Source organism: Stenella coeruleoalba (assembly GCF_951394435.1).
Source record: "Stenella coeruleoalba genome assembly, chromosome: 2".
Classification (NCBI taxonomy): Eukaryota; Metazoa; Chordata; class Mammalia; order Artiodactyla; family Delphinidae; genus Stenella; species Stenella coeruleoalba.
In genome coordinates this window covers 112,665,340-112,685,189 of record NC_137147.1, presented here as the reverse complement: position 1 = coordinate 112,685,189, position 19,850 = coordinate 112,665,340, and the positions used below count along the sequence as shown (strand labels likewise).

The 19,850-nt window shown below is 44.6% G+C and overlaps 1 protein-coding gene across 7 annotated transcripts in view; it reads right to left on the bottom strand.

Annotated features, from left to right (window-relative positions):
- The window catches only part of NTRK3 (neurotrophic receptor tyrosine kinase 3), a gene marked incomplete at its 5' end in the record, with an annotated part of 581,909 nt that overhangs the window by 30,272 nt on the left and 531,787 nt on the right, over positions 1–19,850 (bottom strand). For all 7 annotated transcript variants that reach the window (XM_079911026.1, XM_079911027.1, XM_079911028.1 and 4 more), the window contains 2 exons: positions 11,301–11,544; positions 14,559–14,731. In XM_079911026.1, the coding sequence (XP_079767152.1) occupies positions 11,301–11,544; positions 14,559–14,731 (417 nt within the window). The remainder of the gene's footprint in view (positions 1–11,300; positions 11,545–14,558; positions 14,732–19,850) is intronic.

The following is a 19,850-nucleotide window of genomic DNA, read 5'->3' as shown; positions in this document are numbered from 1 at the left end:
CAGTACCCCAGAATGTGACTAGATGTATAGAAAGGGTCTTTAAAGAGGTAGTTAAGGTTAAAAGAGGTCATCAGGGTGGGTCCTAATCCAATATGACTTGGGTGCCTAGAAGACTAGGACATTTGGACCCAGACATGTACAGAGGGAAGATGATGTGATGACACAGGGAGAAGACGGCCGTCTACAAGTCAGGGAGAGAGGCCTCAGAAGAAACCAACCCTGCCAACATCTTGATCTCAGACTTTTGTGGTACTTTGTTATGGCAGCCCTAGCAAACTGATGCAGAAGTCCTTATGAAACAATGGGAATGAGCAAGTGCCGTTGTGGAATGAGGGACAGGCTGGCTAGGTGTCAGGGGGCTTCTTGTGGGAGGGGACAGGAAGGAGACTGGCAGAGTGCAGGGTGAGGAATGTATATTTTTGAGAAATTATATTTCCCCAAGCCTTTAAACAAGCAGGCAGAATGATGAAAAGTTTGAGAAGTATGGGATGGAGGGCTCTGAGACTGAAGGTGCACACACTGATCCAAGTGTTGGTCTGATCAGGGTGTGAATTAGGATCGTTCCTGCCAACATTCAAAGAACAAGTGATGCTGAGGTGCTATGAAGAAAGATGTAACAGGATTTGGTGAAGAATTAGGTACAAATGGGGGACAGACAAGTTCAAAAATGACTCCTATTCCGGGAACCTCCCAAAAGAGTTTTTGTTCATGCCAACAGACTGCTGAGGAGTGGCTATTTGAGAAGTAGGAGGTCACCACGGTGAGTAGTATCTCCAACGAGACAAGTTTCAATCACCAATGAACTGTCCAGGGGAGACTTACTGGTTAAGCAATCAAAGAGAGAAGAGGTAGAAGCTAAAAATGTAAATTCAAACAGCTTCTGCACAAAAGCAAGAAAGGGTTATAACCATGTGAGTGTGTGAGCTTTCCAAAGTAGATGTCTAAAATGGTGGCACTAGAACTTCCAATGGGAAGGAGAGAAACCAGTGGAAGAGGTAAAGAATGGCTATAAAGGGGAGTAGATCATAGAGCATCATTAAGGCATTGAACAAGGATGTTAAGCAGTGGGGGAGTGGAGGGGCGGGAGAAAGAATGGGGCAGTTATTGATAATGTCATTCAACAGTTAGTTCAAAAAAGGATTAGACTCTTTAGAGGAAAGAAATCTGAATTTGGCCGTGGTGAAATAATTAGTGAACCCCAAGATGCAGAGTCAAGGAAGGGGTAAGATCAGAAGCTTAAAAATTAAGACAGAAGATGAACACAGCCTATTAGAGCAGTTGAGGAGACAAATGAAAGTTGGAGGTGGCAGAAAGGTCAACTGAAGAGTTTTCTTTAAAGTAAAAGAGATCATAGAAGACAGAAAGAAAGACTTCAAGATAGAGTGAGACAAACAGTCACAGCAAGAGGTGGGCTAGAAACAGGGCAGGTGACAGATGGTGAGGTGTGAGGGAAGTGAGAAAGAATGCAGATGTGTGAATCTGTTGATATGGAGAGGGTGAATCTGGCCTAATATTTCATAGCATTACAAAAATACATATTTGACACAGTTCCTGGCATAAGCATAATAGTTCCTTAAATTACTCTGCCACTTCTAACTTTAAACTCTACCTAACTTTATGGAGACAGTACTATACTGTTAGACCATTTAAAATGTCTATTCACAAATGGCCTCACATTCTTTAGAAAACCTTACTTAGGAATCAGAATACGGAAACCATCTCTGCCCTGCCCAACTTTTTTGTGCAATCTGAGGAACACCAACTAATCTCTCTGAGCCTCGGTTTACTGGTCTGTAAGTAGGAATAATAACAATAGCCTGGTTGACCTCAAAGTCCTTTGATGATGACCAAAGAGAAGCATTGGACCTGTGAGATGGGAGACCAACGTTCTTATTTTAACTCTACCACCAAATAGATGCATGAGCTTGAGAAACACCTGCTCTTTCTCTGGAGTTCAGTGTCTCCATCTCTCAAATAAGTGGGTTCAACAAGATGACCTCCAAGTTGATTTCTAGCCAGGATTTCATGAGTTTGCCAGTGTAGATCGCTTACCCAAATTTCATGGCATTTATCAAGGGCTCTCACAACTGGCTTAGGAACAAAAGAGGTTAATGGATGTAGGAGGACAGTCCAATTGGGTGGCTTCAGTAAGGGGAGAGAGGAGGATTTAAGCAGAAGACTAGGAAGCCAAGAAGTCCTTGCTATCAGATCAATAGGGATATATCAGAATTTCTTAGCTAGATGACACTGACCATTTGATTCATCTGACTCCCTTGCTCTGACTTCTTCCTCATGTAACCTTCTCAATGTGGTCTGGCTCCCCACACAGGCTGGCTTACTGGGAGTGAATGCTTTGATCACACAGCCTTTCAATAATCTGGTCCCCTGTGCACATTAATAAATTGTCCTCCTGGTGCTAACTGCAGTCTCATGGGTGTTTTAATTATTGTGAGACATTCTCTCAGGCCTTTTCACTGATAAGCAGATGTTTGGGCCTTTGGTAGGGAGTCAGATCCTGTTGGCTTTTTCTTAGGTGACACCACTGCATTTTACAGATATACCTACCCAGAATCCCCACATACTGACTATTGGTACCTGGCAAGTGGGGACCATTATAGGACCGTTAAGGAATAATGGCCGTTATTCCTTACCCATCACAAACACTTGGCATAGGGTAATATATTTTTTAATTAAGCACTTTTATTAAGCGCTTTTTGTGTGAAACATCACTGTGATAAAAATGGAGTGGGTTCCTTTGCCTTTAAGGGAATTTATGCTGTAGAGGGCTACAGGACATGCATGTACCCAAATGACTCAAGGACATGACTAACTAAATAAATACAAAGATCAGGAAGTTGGGGATTGACCCATTGAGTAAGAAAATGATCAACTTCAAGAACAAACTGGGCCACAACTCAAAGTTCCATCCTGGCTACAGAGGCTGGAGAGCATGACTCAGTGGAAGAGAGGTTGTCATGGTGATTGGCAGAGTGGAAGAGATGGCCTACTGACAACCACTGCCAATCAAGTTTGGGATGATGATGAACTTTTTTCCAGAGTGCACATGATCATCTACTAAGCAGACTATACTGCTGGTGATGGTGGTAATGGTGGTGGTGGCAGTGGTGATAAAATCAGCAGCACCCAAGCCAACAGTTCACAAAGCTCTTGAATATCCATTATCTCATGTTATGCACAGGAATGAGCAGTGGCCATCAAGTTGCATATAATAAGAGACAAAAAGGAGGGAGGACTGGGCTTTAACCAGCCTTGTCTCTATCCCCAAGGCTCTAGGGCACATGACCCTAACATCTTCCTCTAGGGTAATAAGGGGCATCACACACTTAGGAGGCCTGGCCTGGAGAATGAGCCCTAGTTCTGAAGGCCTTTGTCTACCACAGAATTCATGGTTATGGTTATCAAAAGTTAGCTTCTTCTTGGAGCTGCCAGGTCCGAAATGGGAAAATTCTTCCTCTGACCAACTAGAAGTGCTTTCTTTTTCCTCCTGGGCTTCCAACAGACCAACTCCAGTAGTCTACATCCGTCCCGGAAGAGTGAGTGGCTTTGTTTTTATCTCCCTGAGTTCTCTTAAGTAGGCTCTTCTCCCCTTCAATGTTAGGATCTGGCACCAAAGACCATAATAGGAAATACCTTGGCTTGTAAGTAACTTTAAATTATTTAAAATTTCTTATACAGATGGTCCCCAACTTATGATAGTTCAACTTCAGCGTAGCGTGAAAGTGATATGCATTAGGTAGAAATAGTACATCGAATTTTGAATTTTGATCTTTTCCTGGGCTAGCGATAATGCAGCAGGATACTCTGACGTGATGTTGGGCAGCAGCAATGAGCCTCAGCTGCCGGTCAGCCATGAGATCACAACCCACACACTTACAACTATTCTATACCAATACGACCCTTCTATTTTTCACTTTCAGTACAGTAGTCAATAAATTACATGAAACGTTCAATACTTTATTATAAAATACACTTTGTGTTCAATGATTTTGTCCAAGTGTAGGCTAATATAAGTGTTCTGAGCACGTTTAGGGTAGGTGAGGCTAGGCCCTGATGGTCAGTAGCTTAGGTGTATTAAATGCCTCTTTGACTTAGGATATTTTCAAGTTACAATGGGTTTATCAGGAAGTAACCCTATCGTAAGTCAAGGAAGATCTGTATATAATTTCTACCTTATTCATTTACATAGAATAATAACTACCATCTATTGAGTGCCTAATAGGTACCAGGCAATTTGCATACATTATCTTATTTAACCCACACAAAAGAAGAAATTGTTCTCATTTTTTTTTTCTCAGATGAGGATCTAAGGCTTAGAGAATTTAAGAAAATTTCCTGAGGTCACATAGCTCATAAGCAGAAGCTCAGGATTCAAAGGAATATCTCTCTGCTGGACTCCAGAATTAGCGGGTACTTTGCCCATTTTCTCCTGGGTTCTTCCCATCCCCACCTCAGCTTTGTCCTGTGGGATGGGCTAAACTTAAAAAATAAACAACCGGGAGTAAAAACTCTGTTTAAAATTCTGAATATCAAACACTATGTTGACCCAGTCCTCCTCCCTCTCCTCCTGTTTAGACTCAGATCACAAAGTCCTGGGCTTTGAGGATTAGGAGAGAAATACAGTCCCCTACTAGGAGGAAGTCAAGGGAACATACTGTTCTCTTTACATGCAAATATCTTTTTCTGTGTGTGTGTGTGTGTGTGTGTGTGTGTGTGTGTTTTGCGGTACGCGGGCCTCTCACTGCCATGGCCTCTCCCGTTGCGGAAGGAGCACAGGCTCCGGACGCGCAGGCTCAGCAGCCATGGCTCACGGGCCCGGCCGCTCTGCGGCATGTGGGATCTTCCCAGACTGGGGCACGAACCCGTGTCCCCTGCATTGGCAGGCGGACTCTCAACCACTGCGCCACCAGGGAAGTCCACATACAAATATCTTAATTACAGCTGGTAGAGAAGATATTTGTATGGAAATTTATGTATTTTTATATGTTATATACTCAGTTTGTCATTAAAAAAAAAAAAGACCCTTTATACTTGAGGACCCCAAACTGGGTCTGTTATAATACTCGCCACTGTCAAGTTATAAAGAGGCTGCTATCCCCACCGTCCACAGGAGCAGAGAAGGATAAAGTGAATCAACACCCTGCTGCCTTCTCCTCTCCTTTCTTGAGGTTGGGTTCCAGTATAAACATGCCTCATGTTCTTGAAACTTTCTGATGAGGATTCTGCCTGTCCTTATTTTTCCGCAATATCTGTCCCCATGGAGATCAGGCTGACTATGATAGCATCTATCCCATGCCTGCACCACTGTCACTGACAAAAGGAAACAACTAGATTTCAATATTACAGGGAAGTGAAACCAAATTTAGGAGACCCCTGGAAACTGCTCTCAGAAAGAGGATATAATGTTTTTGGCATGTCAAGGGAGGGAGATATTTATATCCCATTGATTCCCCTCCAGCAAATAAAACACAACCAACTACCTATTTTGGTCTCGCTGAGCATCTTCACGTTTTCCCGAGTGTTATAATGTCTGTTTTATAATATAAACTGTGTTTATCTCCTCTAAGGATATAGGAAAATATAGACTTATTTTGCAGCAGGTAAAATTCTGGCTAGACATAACTGAGAACTTCCCACTTCTAAAGGGTGTTACGAATTAGAAAGAAAAATATAGATAAATCTCTCACTAATGATAGCTTCCCTTTGCCACAGCTGGAAGGAATAAGGGGGAGCCAGTGGAATCCCAGGAGATGCACCGGAATAGAGCAAGCAAACCATCTGTCGGGAATGATTCTGAAGCTGTTCTGTCTGGGGCCACAGGGGTGAAATAGATGACATTTATGGCTCCTTCCAGCTTCATGTTTCTTTAAAATTGAATGATTTGGCATTTGTTCATCTGTTTTTAACACTCTAGCGATGCAGAATGGACTAGGTGGCCTAAAATATGCATTTGTAAAAAATCCATCCCGACCCTCCATTTCACTGTTATTCTTTTTCAAGCTTACAGTACAAAACGGATAGAGGCTTTGAGTTCCCAGGCCCTAGCCTCGAGTTCACCTTTCCCAGCCCCACTAATTCCGATGGCTTCTCTTCCACACTCCACTGCTAACCCCACAGCAAACAGCCTTATTGTCTCTTCCCTGGACCATTGCCATGGCTTTAGTGGCCTCGGGTCCCAGCCGTCTCTCCTACATGCCACTGCCTGATGACTGGTCCTCACAGAGCCTCATTTACACTAAAAGAGATGACAAACTTCCCATGACTGTCCTTCAGTTACCCACGTCAGAAGAGCTAGCTGGCCTTTCAAGAGCTGCCATAGTGGTCCCATCCTTCCTTTACAAACATCCTTCCATGCATCTTTCATGTACCTTCAGGTTTGGCTGGTTGAGTGACACACTGTTCCACATCACTCTCCTGGTTTGCCTATTTCAAAACTATTTTTATTCCTCCTAAAATTCAACCCACTGACTGCCTCAAGACCCAAATCATCCGTCTAATTACATGGGCTTTTGAAATTGGTAACCCTATTGTGTTATGGTGGAATTACAAATTTTCATCCTGTTTTATATTCCCTATGAAAATTTCATTTCCTTGGGAATACAGATCACATTCTTTTCATCCTTGCACATAGTCAGGGAATTGTATTGAATCCTGTCCCCAGCACATGGATCTTCTCAATGGCTAGGGTATTTGGCACAAGGGGAAATAAACCAGCATGGACGAGTTTAGCAAATGTACAAAGTGGATCACTCATCCTAAGGCTGTATAAAGGCTCTAACACTGACTTGCTGCTGGAGAATCTCAAGGTCTTGAACACATCACCAACCCTCTCCAAGGCTTAACTATAAAACGGAGGCCTATAATAGCTGACCTGGAAGATTTCAGAAGACCCTCTTCCTTTCCCAGTAGAGCACTAAGAGGCTGGTGAGAAAGTGCAAAGCTCCACAATCAGTGTAAAATGAGCATGCCTCCTTCAGCTGGTTTTGGTGTGAGGGCTTACATGGTCAAGCAGGGAGCCCCAGGACACAGGAGAATCAGGCGGGATTCCAGAGCAGAGTTATTCATCCACTGATTCTCTGCTGCTACCATTCTGGTTGTCACCTCTGTCACTATTAGGTGTAGCTGGAACACATAAGATCTGCCCTAGATCTTAACTGGGGAGCCTATTGAAGGGATTCCGATGCTTGGCCCTGCAGGGCATGGAAGCCCTTACACAAAAGTGATGCCTATTCAGGCTCCTCTTGGTCTGGCCTAATCCACTTCCTGCCTAACTCTGAATTCCCATTCTGACTTCATTCATTCTTTCATGCATTTGTTCATATGTTTATTGGGTGTTTGCCAAGTTCTAGGTCCTGTGCCGGGCACGGAGGACAGCAGAGTGAACAGGAAGGTGCACCCCTGGCCCTCTGTATCAGTAGGATCAGAGCACCAATCTCTTACACCCCCATTCTTCCTGTATCAGCATACCACCTCCCCTCCAAATCAAAACATCTGAAAACATTTCTATTCTGGAATTCCAACCTCGTCTTCTTCAGGACTTTCTTTAATTCCAGATTTGAGCCCTAAACTCTTAGTGTTGTCTGATATTCTGAGAAAGATATAATGGTACCAAAACCCCACCCTTGTCAAAGCCAGGTTAAAGGCAGTCTCAGAAGTGTATGAGTCAGTGACCCACACAAGGAAAAGGGATCTGTCATGGGGCATAGTCTTAAGAAGCGAGAACAAATCGCTCTGGCACTCACTCTGGTGCAGAGATGTTTGTTTTCTCTCTGTAAATATGTAACAGGAAATTAAGCAGTTCACCTTTGTACATCATTTTCATATCACCTGTGCATGAGCCAGATGGCAGCTCTTTGTTTTAAAAAATTAAAAAGGAAAGAATAGAAGGAGGAGTTTATCTCCACCTCCCCCTCTGCCCTCCTATACACACCCTGGAATCTACACTGGGCAGATGAGCGCATGTGCGCACGCGCGCACGCGCACACACACACACACACACACACACACACGCCTGAATTATCTGCATTTAGCTGTGTTAGGTACCAGAAATCAGCAAACTCCTAGGCCCAACAGATTTCAGTAACGTATGGTAGCTGAGAGGTGCAAACCTGTCCCGGGTGTCAGCTTGCAGAGAGAATCCTTCAGCGTTCTTGCTATCTAATAAATCACTGTATTCCCCCAGAGTCTCAGCCGGTGTACCAAACAAAAAAAATCTTTCATAAATCACCTGAACATGGACTTAGCTCTAAGATTCATGAGCAAGACCATATAAACACAGACCAGAAGAACAGGCAAGTACTGATGACCCAGTATTTCTATTTAAGTTGAAACCTTGGGAAGGAAATTTTCCAGAGGTGGTCAACATAAAGGCTCTGCTCCTTTGGGGCAGCTACACGATCCCAGTTTATTTTCCAGTGGTCAGGAGGTCCTTCTCTCTGACCCGAGAACTACATGTGGAAATAAGATTATCCCTGAGGTTCTCCTGCCTTGGGTGTGAAGGGGACTAAGGAAAATAAACAACAGTTTATCCTGTAAGTAGCGTATTCCAGGCTCTTTACACAGATCAACTTGCTTAACATCAAAAATAACCTGATTGAGAGACCATGTTTGTCCTCATTTGAAAAACGGGGAAATTAAATAGAGGTTTCAGGAAAGCACATTGAGGTTCCATGGCTGTTAACGGCAGTGTTAGGATGTGAACATAGGTAACATTGGGCCCAAATACAGAACTCCCTTGTCACCTTGATGTCCTCCAATACGGATAATAAGACTTCACAGTTTATTACTGATATGACCTCAGGCAAGTCTACTTCTGCCTTTTGTTTTACAGAAGGTGAGGGAGGGGGTGGGACTGTGTACACATGACGACCTTGTGGGCACCTGTACTGAACATGAAGATATGACACAAGCTGCTCTTTGAATATGCAGAGTATAATATCTACCCACCATGAGTGGATATGCAGTTCTCTGATGGTGCATTGTGTTTTTACTGCAACAGCTATCTGTTTTTGTTTTTAAGTTTTTGGCTACACCCCATGGCATGTAGGATCTTAGTTCCCCAACCAGGGATCGAACCCACGCTGCCTGCATTGGAAGGCAGAGTCTTAACCACTGGACTGCCAGGGAAGCCCCAGCTATCCTTTTTTTAATTTTATACTTCCTTGGGACCAAAGACACACATTTTCAGGCCAGCTGGCCTCTGCTTATACCTGGCTTAGAACTCATGAAAAGGGAACTGTGGATACCTGGTATGTGAACATTTTCCCACCTCACTCTCCCATCCTTGAATTCCAATCTGCCCTGGAGCCCACAGAAACAAGATGGATTTACTCCTTGTAGCTCTCCCAGGTATAAAGAGCAACAGTTCACAACTGTTCAAGTCAGGGCACAGCAGGATCATTTGGAGATGTAATCTTTTTTTTCTTCTCTCTTTTAAATCAAAATCAAGAAGTATCAATTGCATTCCTTGAAGCAAGCTTAAAGTTGAGTTTGCACACATTCTGGTCAGATATTGTTTCCCAACACCCTGGTAAAGCCAGTGGAGACCAGATTGGTATAATCAAACATCTGCCTCACACAGAAAAACAATGATCCATCCCTTGCTTTTATCAACACCAACATAAATCTGAGCTCAGCCAGACAGGCCAGCAAACCCCATTATGCAAAGTGCAGAAGCAATTAAACGGTGCCAGTTCCAGCTGGACTCAAGAAATCTATGACCCATGGGCCCTTAGTGACCACACCGATGCCTCTCTTGGAAATGACTGGAAAAAAAAATTGGTCTAGATGCAAAAGAAAGACTCCACTTTGATATTTCCTGGCAGGTCTGCCCTGCCCATCAGTCTGTGCCTACTGCTACATCATGCTCCTTTTTCCATATCTAGGGATGTTGGACTGGGCAGGTAGCTAGAGAAACTGCCCAGTTTTCTGCAGACTTTCTACCTTCGCTACTGTTTGGTCTGCTTTGCTTCATATTCTCATGATGGTCTACCATCTGCCATCTTTTGGCTGTACCATGAACTCGTCCATTTTTAGCCACAAAAGGAATTTCTCAAATATTCCATTTTTCTCCAGGTTATGGCTAAAATAAAGTGTCTTGAGTGATCCCTTATAACGTCTGGGCAATGTCGTTTAGGCAAAGCCATCGAGAGCATCCAGACAGAATTGATTAACAGATGCCAACCCCAAACCCACAGCCTCCTGACCCACCGTGCTCAGGCCAAAAAGACATATATCTAGGTCCTTTGATTCACAATATGATCATTCATTCTGTACAAAGAAGATGAGGGAAATGGCTGCCATGCCTCTCAACCTCCAAAACATTGCCCCACCCTCTCCTTATACACCATCCAAACTCCTTACCCATTCAAAGACCCCAAAGTAAATCTTCCATATATTTGAGGCATCTGCCTCCCAATCAACTTGCAGAAGTTATCCTATCTCTGTATACAGGTTGCACCCATATTTCTCCTTTTGGGAATAAATGCCACTCATGCCCACCCGTCCTTTCCCTGGCAATAATAACATTGTCAGAACCACTCACTGATCCGTGGGAAGATGATTCCCAAATACAAAGGGGAGCAAAATAAGACACCTATTAATATAAAGTAGCTACTTTTATAGAGGTAAAATTGAACGTGATATCTCCTCTCACAATCAAAAATCTTTTCCTAAGGCCCACCTGTACCTCTCTCCAAAGTTGGCAATGAGAACCTGCTTCCTTCCCTCATCTTTCCTATGCCATTTGGATAATTCTGCTCAGCAATACGTTAACCATTTTTGCTACTTTATGTTGGGTTCTGACTTCTTATCAAGATCTACCTTTGAAAACAAGCCTATAAGCTCACCAAATGATGTTAAAGAATAAAATGTGTCGTGGGTGAGGCTGGATACGGAACTCAGTTGAAAGATGTTAAAATGTAGCACCAAGTTGAGCTTGTCCACGTGAGCATTTGGGGATATATATGTGTGTGTGTGTATGTATCTGTTTGCATGAAGAATGAGTATCGATGGAAGTAAGAACACAGTGCATTATGTCATTGCAATGTAAGGATACAGTCAAGTATCCCTATCCAGGTGGAAGGGAGGAGTGAGCTATCCAGAGAATAATTAACAGGTATGTTGAGATGCAGGAGTGGCCAAAGGATAAGCATCAGATGTATATCTGGGCACAGATGTGTATATGTGTGCTCCGGAGTAACAGGGTTAATGGACAATGACAAAGACATGTGAGAAGGCACTAGCTCTGCCACGGATTGCTGCATCTGGAGAAGCCACCTTACCCTGTAGTAATCAGTGCTGTAGACGTCTCTGGACATGCCAAAGTCTCCGATCTTCACCAGCAGGTTAGCTCCAACCAGGCAGTTCCTGGTGGCCAGGTCCCGGTGCACGAAATGCTGGGAGGCCAGGTACACCATGCCAGAGGCAATCTGACTGGCAATGTGGAGCATTTGAGAGAGCCCCAGCTCTCCTTTTGCCTGGCGTGGCTGCCCGTCCACAAGGATCATTGCATCTGGCCCATGGGCCCTGTGGGGTTAGTGGGAGAAGAGAGGGGGCAGAGAGAATTAAGGAGATCAAGGGGAAATGTCTTCTTGAGTTCCTGTTCTCTGGAATGCACCACAGAAATGAATGAGATCTCTTCTCAGTCTACTTATGGACTATTTCTATCTACCCAAAATTATACTCTGTGAGTATGGATATGGTCAAACTCCACAACCAGATTCCCAACTAAGATGACAGCAGACATGCTTTAACGAATCAGGGAATGAACCTACTCTTGAACATGTTATGGTTATCCAGGGGCTTCCCAGGTTCTTGATGTCTACTACAGAACAATTAATAAAACAATTAACTCTTACACAGCCCTTACTATGTTCCACACTCTGCTCTAAGTATCTTAAATATTATATATTAATTCATTCAATCTTCCCACCCCAATTTTGAAGATAAGGAAACTGAGGCACGAAATGATCAGATCACTTGGTCAAAGTCACAGAGGTCCCACAGTGGCCACATGGGTGACATGCGGCTCTGGAAGAGAGTTTTAAACTTTAAGCTTCCAGAGGGCTTGTTAAATACAATTCCTGGGCCCCTACGATTCTGATTGGCTAGGCAGAGCTATTCATTTGCATTTCCCAGGGCCGATGCTTCCAGGGCTGATACAGTCCACATTTCGGGTAGCAACGCTCTTCAGTCTACCTCCTGACCTCTCCACCACACTGTATAGGATTGGATAACTTCTATTAATGGCAAGATGGGATGAAGAGACCCTGTGACCCTGAGGCAGAGACCTGGGGAGCCACAGCACCTGCTCCATCCCAAATCATGGGCCAGATTTGTTATCCTAGCAACTTGCCCTGTCATATCAGTCACTTTTAGTGTTCACTCTTTTCTCTAAAGAGCCCAGTCAGCTCTAACCACACCCAGGGCCCTTATTTATGTAGTTGTGAGCCAAGGAGCCCTGGTGTACAATGAGACCTCAGCCTGTTTTACTGCTTCTCCGGTTACCACTGAAAGGTACCGTAAATATAACACGTTCATTTTATTATCTCCTGTGGGCTCTGCCTACCTCATGCTTCCAAAGGAGAACTACTACATCAGCTCACAAGGAAGAGGGATCAGCAGGCAAGCCACATTCCCACTTACCAGGAGAGTGCACTGCAGCCTGCCCCTAAAACACACCCACTGGGAGATGCAAGAGCAGGAAGGGCCTTCTTCTCTCTTTTTCTTTTTCTTCCTGTCCCTTAGAGCGGGCATGACAGTGGTACGGAGTGGCACTCGGGACCTCTCTTTAGCCTTGCTGGTGGTACTTGGGGCTGAAGGCACCACTGAATCTATGGGGAAGGCTTGATGGAAAATGGACCATGTCCCTCTGACTTCAGGGAAATGGAAGCACAGGAAGAAGAAGATCCTAAGTCCTGAGAAAGGATGCTGCCTGTATTAGAAACTACCATGGTTCACAGTTCTGATAAAATAATAATTGTAATACTTTTAATTGTAGCTACCATTGACTGAACACCTAGCTACATGGGAAACTTGTCCAGGCCTTATACAAATATAGTCATTGAATACTCATAACAACAAACATGTGAAGCAGTTATGAATAGTCTCATTTTCTAGGAGAGAGAATTAGGGGTTAATAACTTGCTCCAGGTTACACACTAAGACATATGAACCCAAGTCTGTCTTATGTTAAGGACTCAATTCTTCAGGAAAGGAGTAAGTTTCACTGTGAAACCAAGTTCAGGAAGTTTAGAAAAGCCTACAGATACCTTCCAATTCCTCTAGGGCCAATTTTGGAAACCTGCTACCAACTCTTTCCATTCCCTCCTCAAAACACCACAGCACTCAGTTGAATGTCCCACTTCAAGGAGATGCTCATCAAGGTTTGGGGAGTGTGCTAGAGTTCGCCATAACCCACATCTGAGCTCTGGAAATCTCATTCTCAGCAGTGGAACCACACCCTAAAAGCGTCCAGGGCCCGAGTGTTCAATGTGCTTCCTGGGACCCTGGATTCCACAGACGCTCACACATGCCTGCTTCTTCCACATCTGGGCACTACTTGGAGGTAACAGGTATGAGAGGCAGAGAAGTGCTAACTCTGCTGTGTCAGTGAGATGCTATCTTCTTTGGGGAAGGTAGATTTCACATCTCCCCAAACCCCACTGTAACTCCATCCAGAACATCTGCTTGGGGTCTCAGTCTCTTAAAAGTTCCATCAGGAGCCCCTCAAAATCCAGATGATCCTGCTCCAGGCTTGTGGAAACCCTTCTTACAAAAAATCCAATCCTTCTAGAACAGTGCTAGCCAACGGGACTTTCTATTAATGGAAATGTTCTATACTGCACTGTCCAATATGGTAGCCACTAGCCACATGTGGCTATCGAGTAATTGAAGTGTGGCTAGTGAGACAGAGGAATTTTTAAATCTTATTTAAATTTAGTTATTGTAAATTTAAATTTAAATAGCCATATATGGTTACTATACTGGATAGCCCAGTTCTAAATTTATCTGGGGGAAAATCTGCCCTTGAATTCAACCATCTCTATCTCCCAGTGAGTTTGTAACCTTGTACCTTTTTATTCATCATCAAAAAGTCTCTGACAAAAAGGTTTTCAGGAGGTGTGGAAGGTGCTAGCCTCACTTTGCTAGTGAGAACATAAGGCACAAAGTCAGAAAGCTATTCACGGCATCAGGGGAAGGGCTGGCCCTAGAACCTTAAAGTTGGAAGTTACAGGCTGGCAGGTCCTCTGATCTCCCTCCTTGGACCCATTTCACACCCTGCCCTTCTTCTTAGTCTACCTTAGAATCAGGAAGAAGAGTACAGGTTCCTTTTCATAGCATCCTCAACATCCCCCCCTAGAAATCAGGGGCAAAGGCCTATATCCAACTGCTCAGGAGGTAATGTAGAAGAATGAAAGGTTGTTTTCATTTCTAATCTCCAGACTGAAGTGTTCAGAGGAGCGATAGGACTTCTGGCTCCAGAGAGAACCCCAGGGGTTCGGTGGGGGTTAGGGGCAGGGATGGCCATCCTCGCTTACCTGAGGAACTTGTTCAGATCTCCGTGCTTCATGTATTCAAAGACCATGATGAGGGGGTCCCCATCGCCACACACCCCATAGAACTTGACAATGTGCTCGTGCTGCAGGTTGGTGAGCAGTTCAGCTTCCCTCTGGAAATCCTTCCTGGCTGCCAGGGTGGGATCCTTCAGGGCCTGGAAACAACACGGGATACTGGTTTTTATTTTATTTTATTTTTTTGTTTGTTTGTTTTTTGGTTGTTTTGCAGTACGCTTGTTTGTTTGTTTTGCAGTACGCGGGCCTCTCACTGTTGTGGCCTCTCCCGTTGCGGAGCACAGGCTCCGGACGCGCAGGCTCAGCGGCCATGGCTCTCAGGCCCAGCCGCTCCACGGCATGTGGGATCCTCCCGGACTGGGGCACGAACCCGTGTCCCCTGCATCAGCAGGTGGACTCTCAACCACTGCGCCACCAGGGAAGCCCGGGATACTGGTTTTTAGCAGCTAGAGGGCAGGGGTTTGTCTGTTCCCCTCCTGGGAAGAAAGCTGGTGCCCATAATAAAGACAATGCTGATTCCCAACAATTACGATCCTAATCGGCCTTTAAAGATCATGAGGCCAAGTCACAATAGCCAGACCTGACTCCTGCTTCCTTCAGCATTTTGAACCTTGTAGAAACAGAAACCAACTTTTTGACACCCAGGTCCCATGCCATCTGCCAGCCAGTTATTTCAAACTTTGTTCATCTCAGAGCCCTAGGCTTCCTCAGAGATCAGTGTGAATGGCGGAGGGAGGGAGCTGGGAGGTAGAAGGCCTGACAAAGGCCCATGCCCCCAAGATTTCCCCAAAGAAATGGTCTCACAGCTAAAATAAACAGTGGGGGAACCACTGCCCCAAATGCTTTATCTTTGTAAATTAGCCTATGCTCACAGCCCATCTGAAATCAGGCTGACAATGTAATTAAGTTTCCTTGCTCTTTCTATTTCTTGATTTTAGATTATGAAAAAGTGTATATTTGCAGAGAAACATGAACACTTTGGCTTCTAGAAGGCACCTGTGTCCTCCCTTAGGGGGCTGAAGGAAGTACTGGGGTGTAACTGGGACTACAGCTGTGGGAACAGCAGTTAATGGGCAGAAGGCTTAGGACCCACCCAGGACCAGGACCTGGTAAGGTATCACAAAGTCCCAGGGTAGGATGGGAGGGTGGGCATCTGGTGGCCACAGAAATGTCACAACTTGGCCCCTGTGGGAGTGGGAGACCCGGTGTGAGGGAGAAGCACCAGACCAAGCCACTTGCCCTGGGACCCAGGAAGATAAATGGAAGAGCAATGGTTAAAAGGGGTGTCAGTGAATGTGGACTTTGTAGACCAGAAGGGGAGGGTGAGACCAGACCACCTCCAAGGGTCCTTGAACAGGACCTTGAATACAGCCCAGCAATGACCAACGCAGCCATGCTGAATGATGAACTGTGAAGGGCAGGGTCATTTCTACAGGAGGAGCAGCCTGCACAGTTGAGCTCACATATGTCTTCAGCCTTCCCCATCCACCTCATGAGGTCAGAAGGCAAATGGAGCCAAACATCCACTTGCTTCAAATGACAGAGTTTAGTAACCTCAAAAGACAAGACACGAGGCAATGAAGGAATGGGTGTGAAGTTTACACATCATGTTCAGGGTAGTGGAAATCTAGACGCGATTGGTTTGCATTCCCTCTGCCAAGCATCTGGCCTTTTCTGGTTATTTAGGCAGACTAGGCTCCCCTGTCAATTATGCTACTCTTGAGAAGCCTCCCGAACCAGAGATCTTCCTCTTGCCACTGCAATCCCCACTAGCTGAAATCCACGGGGCTGCCTTGGGCTTACAGCGCTGCAGGAATGTGAATGTGCAAAAATCATATCTAAGGGGCCCATCAAACCTCCGTCAGTCATTAGCGTACCTTAGAGATGGTGGACTCATAGCTTTAAAAGGGCCCTAGATACCATGTTTCCACCTGCTCATTTCTGGTGGCTCAGCCCTCAGTTTCCTCTGGGGATCAGGACACATTCACACAACTTGAATGACAGAAGCTAGAATTTAATTATACCACAGTTAATCTCTTGGTGCTGGGCTTCTTGGTACCACCAAGTTCAATGGCAATGCCTCTAGAGCCATGGTGTCTCAGCCAGCGATCAAGGCCCACTCCAACTTCAACAAGCACCACCTTGCATTCTTTTCAAAATTTGGAGGTTTCACCAAAAAAGTGTTGGATTAAATGATTCTACTCTTGACCAAAATGTTGGAAGCTGTCTAATACAGTTTTCCCATCTTACAGGTGAGAAATCTGAGGTCCAGAACAGGGAAATGATTTGTCAAAGATCATGTAAGTAATAGCTTGAGTGTGGAGCCCAGGATACATTCCTGTCCAGCATACCTGCTTGCCTTAATTTATCAGATGAATTAGTCACTGGTCAGGTCCTCAGGGGAATGGTGGGCACGGAAGTTAAAAGATGTGAAAGGGCAGAGGAGAGGGTCAGGAAAGGTGAGGCGTGTGGGCAGTCAGCAGAATGGTTGGGCCCAGCAAGGATACCAGGCCTAGAGGGCAGGCCAAGGCCAGCAGGGAAGTGGGAGGGCCACTGGTCCATTACTGATTTACCAGCTCTGATCTCATATGCTTTCCACTTCATCTCTGGCTGCCTTCTCAGAAAATCTACCCGATAATAAAGGCATAGGCTGCCGTGTGTCCACATGCAACCAGAACAAAGATGTCTGCAAAGCCTTCTTTCTACGGGTGGAAGAAGGCAGAGACTCATGGTGAGAGGGAGCCTCTCTCGGTGACCCAGCTCCTGAGCTTCATGGACTGGGGCATGGGTATAGGATGACTGTCAGTGATTTACTTATTTTCATGAAGAATAAAAAGGAAAAAAAAAAAAAAAAGGAACCCAGCATGGGTGGGATGAGAATACAGAGATTTATGTGAACACTGGATTTACGAGAGGGAAAAGTAGATCAAATTTGGGGCCAGCCAGATGGCCTCTCTCCATCTCTGTAAATCAGTCTCTCGCACAGTCCGGATGCCAATGGCAGCCGTTGGATATTTCCATTCTCAGCTCTCGAGCAGTCGCAGCCATCATTCCCAGGGCTGGCACCTACTCTGCAGAGCAGATAGGAGTTCCTCATTTGGAAGATGGGGCACAAAGCAACTGCTGTCTCTTTTGGTCTTTCCACACCCCTTCTCCTACCCATTATCTCTCTACTTTTATGATGGGCTTTCCAGCTCTTGGGTTAAACCTGAAGTTCCTATGTAATTGGCAAGGGGTCTATTGTGGCAACTGGGGTCCAGAGCTGCAAGTGGCCCAGGTCCCCAGGGATTGATGCAATTGGGACAGAGATGCCAGGAAAAAAATCTTGAGAAGGAAAATCAGCCCAGAGACTCTCATGCACCTCTCAGCAGAGTCCATGCTCAACCTCTTCGGAGCCGGGAAACTTCAAAATGGGTCACCAGCCAGTGGCATGGGATGGAATGGGTGTTCCTCACAGCTGCCAACTGTTGGTGCAGGAAGACAGGGCTTGCCAAGGAGTCTCTGAAGCCAGGGAGGTTGTGTCCAGGCCCTTCCAGTGGTATCCATAGAGCAAAGAGGAGATCTGGAATTTTCCCTTCTCATCTCCTTTTTCCCCCAAAGTCTGAAGACACTGCCCTTTTTAGTCTCTCCATTATGTACATCAGGTCTCATGTCCACTCCCAACCCTGGGTTTCAGTGGGGCTGTTTCGTCGGCTGGGGGAGAAGCAGTCTAGATGGCAAGAACATTCAAATTTCTCAACAGCTGCCATCTCCTTCAGAGTCACTTCACATCATCATTTCCAGTCTAGGGGTTTTGCTGCTTTCCATTTTCCTTTTCTTTTATTGGGGCGGAGATATTTCAGCGGATGCTCAGCTTCAGATTTTACTAATATACTAAAACCCATTTTAGTACATGTGCAGAGATACACACATCCATAAACACTAGAGCTTAGTTGTACTTATTTTTTGAATTTTAAATAAATGGAATCATACATATAGTGCTATATATATATATAAAATATATGTATATTTCTATATCTGTCTTTTTTCATTCAGCACTGTGTTTTTGAGATTTTTCCAAATTGTTGCATGCAGCTGTAGTTCATTCATTTTCCTTGTTGCAAAGTTTCTCACTGAATGAATATACCACATTTATTTATCCAAGCTGCTACTGATGGACACTGGGGTTGTTTGTAGCTTTTGGCTGTTATAAAGAATGCTTATGAACATTCTTAAACACATCTCTTTGTGGAAAGATAGAGATAGATAGATAGATAGATAGACAGACAGATAGATACATAGCTGTCAGGTCTAGACCTAGAGTGCAAGTGCTAGGTCACACAGATGCCAATGTTCTAAAATACCAAGCTGTTTTTCAAAACAATTAGACCACTTTATATTTCCACCAGAGTATGAAAGTGGCAATCGCTCCATATCCTTGTCAGCACTTGGTTTTGTCATTGTTATTTAGCCATTCTGCTTGGTATACAGTGGTATCTCATTATGGTTCAATTTACGTATTTCTGATGACTAATTAGGCTGGACACATTTCTCATAGTCTTATCGGCTATTTGTCTGTCAGAGGAGACTCTTGAGCAAGTCTATTGTTTGTCAAATAACTATTTAAAAGTTGCACTACCTATTTAAAAATATCATGAATTACATGCTTTTAATGTCACTCCTAACACTACACATATATACAAATTACACTCTGTCTTGTCCTGCTCTGCGTTTGTTTCATGGGTATTCTCTTGTCTCCCCAACAGACTGCAAGTGTCTTCAGAACAGAGGCTGGGATTTCGGCTCTTTGTTTCCACCATAGCAACTGCTGGGCAAAAAAATCTTGCTTTAAAAACCACAACTGTGGGAAAACTTAATTTGGGGTTATACTTGGATGTGTTGTCTGGAAGTCCATAATTATCCTGCATCAACTTGAGAACAAACTCAAGAGGAGGAAGCCTGCAAAAAGGAATACAATCTAAAGAGGATGAGAAGCAGGAAACACCATTTCTTGGCTGTTCTCCAGAGAAGACAAGCATCTCCTCCAGGGGTTGGTCGCTGGGCGGATCCATTGCGAGGCAAATGGTGTAAAATCCCAGAACATTCATCTTCTCAAGCTTCCCAGACCAAAAAGGAGGAAAGGAAACCCTTTTACAAGGGTGACAACAGAAACACATTTTCTGCATTACCCAATCTGGGTACTGCCCCTTAATACCAGACCACTCATCGGGAAACGTTTCCCAGGGTTTAGGCCATCATTTCATTTCCTGCTCAAAGCAC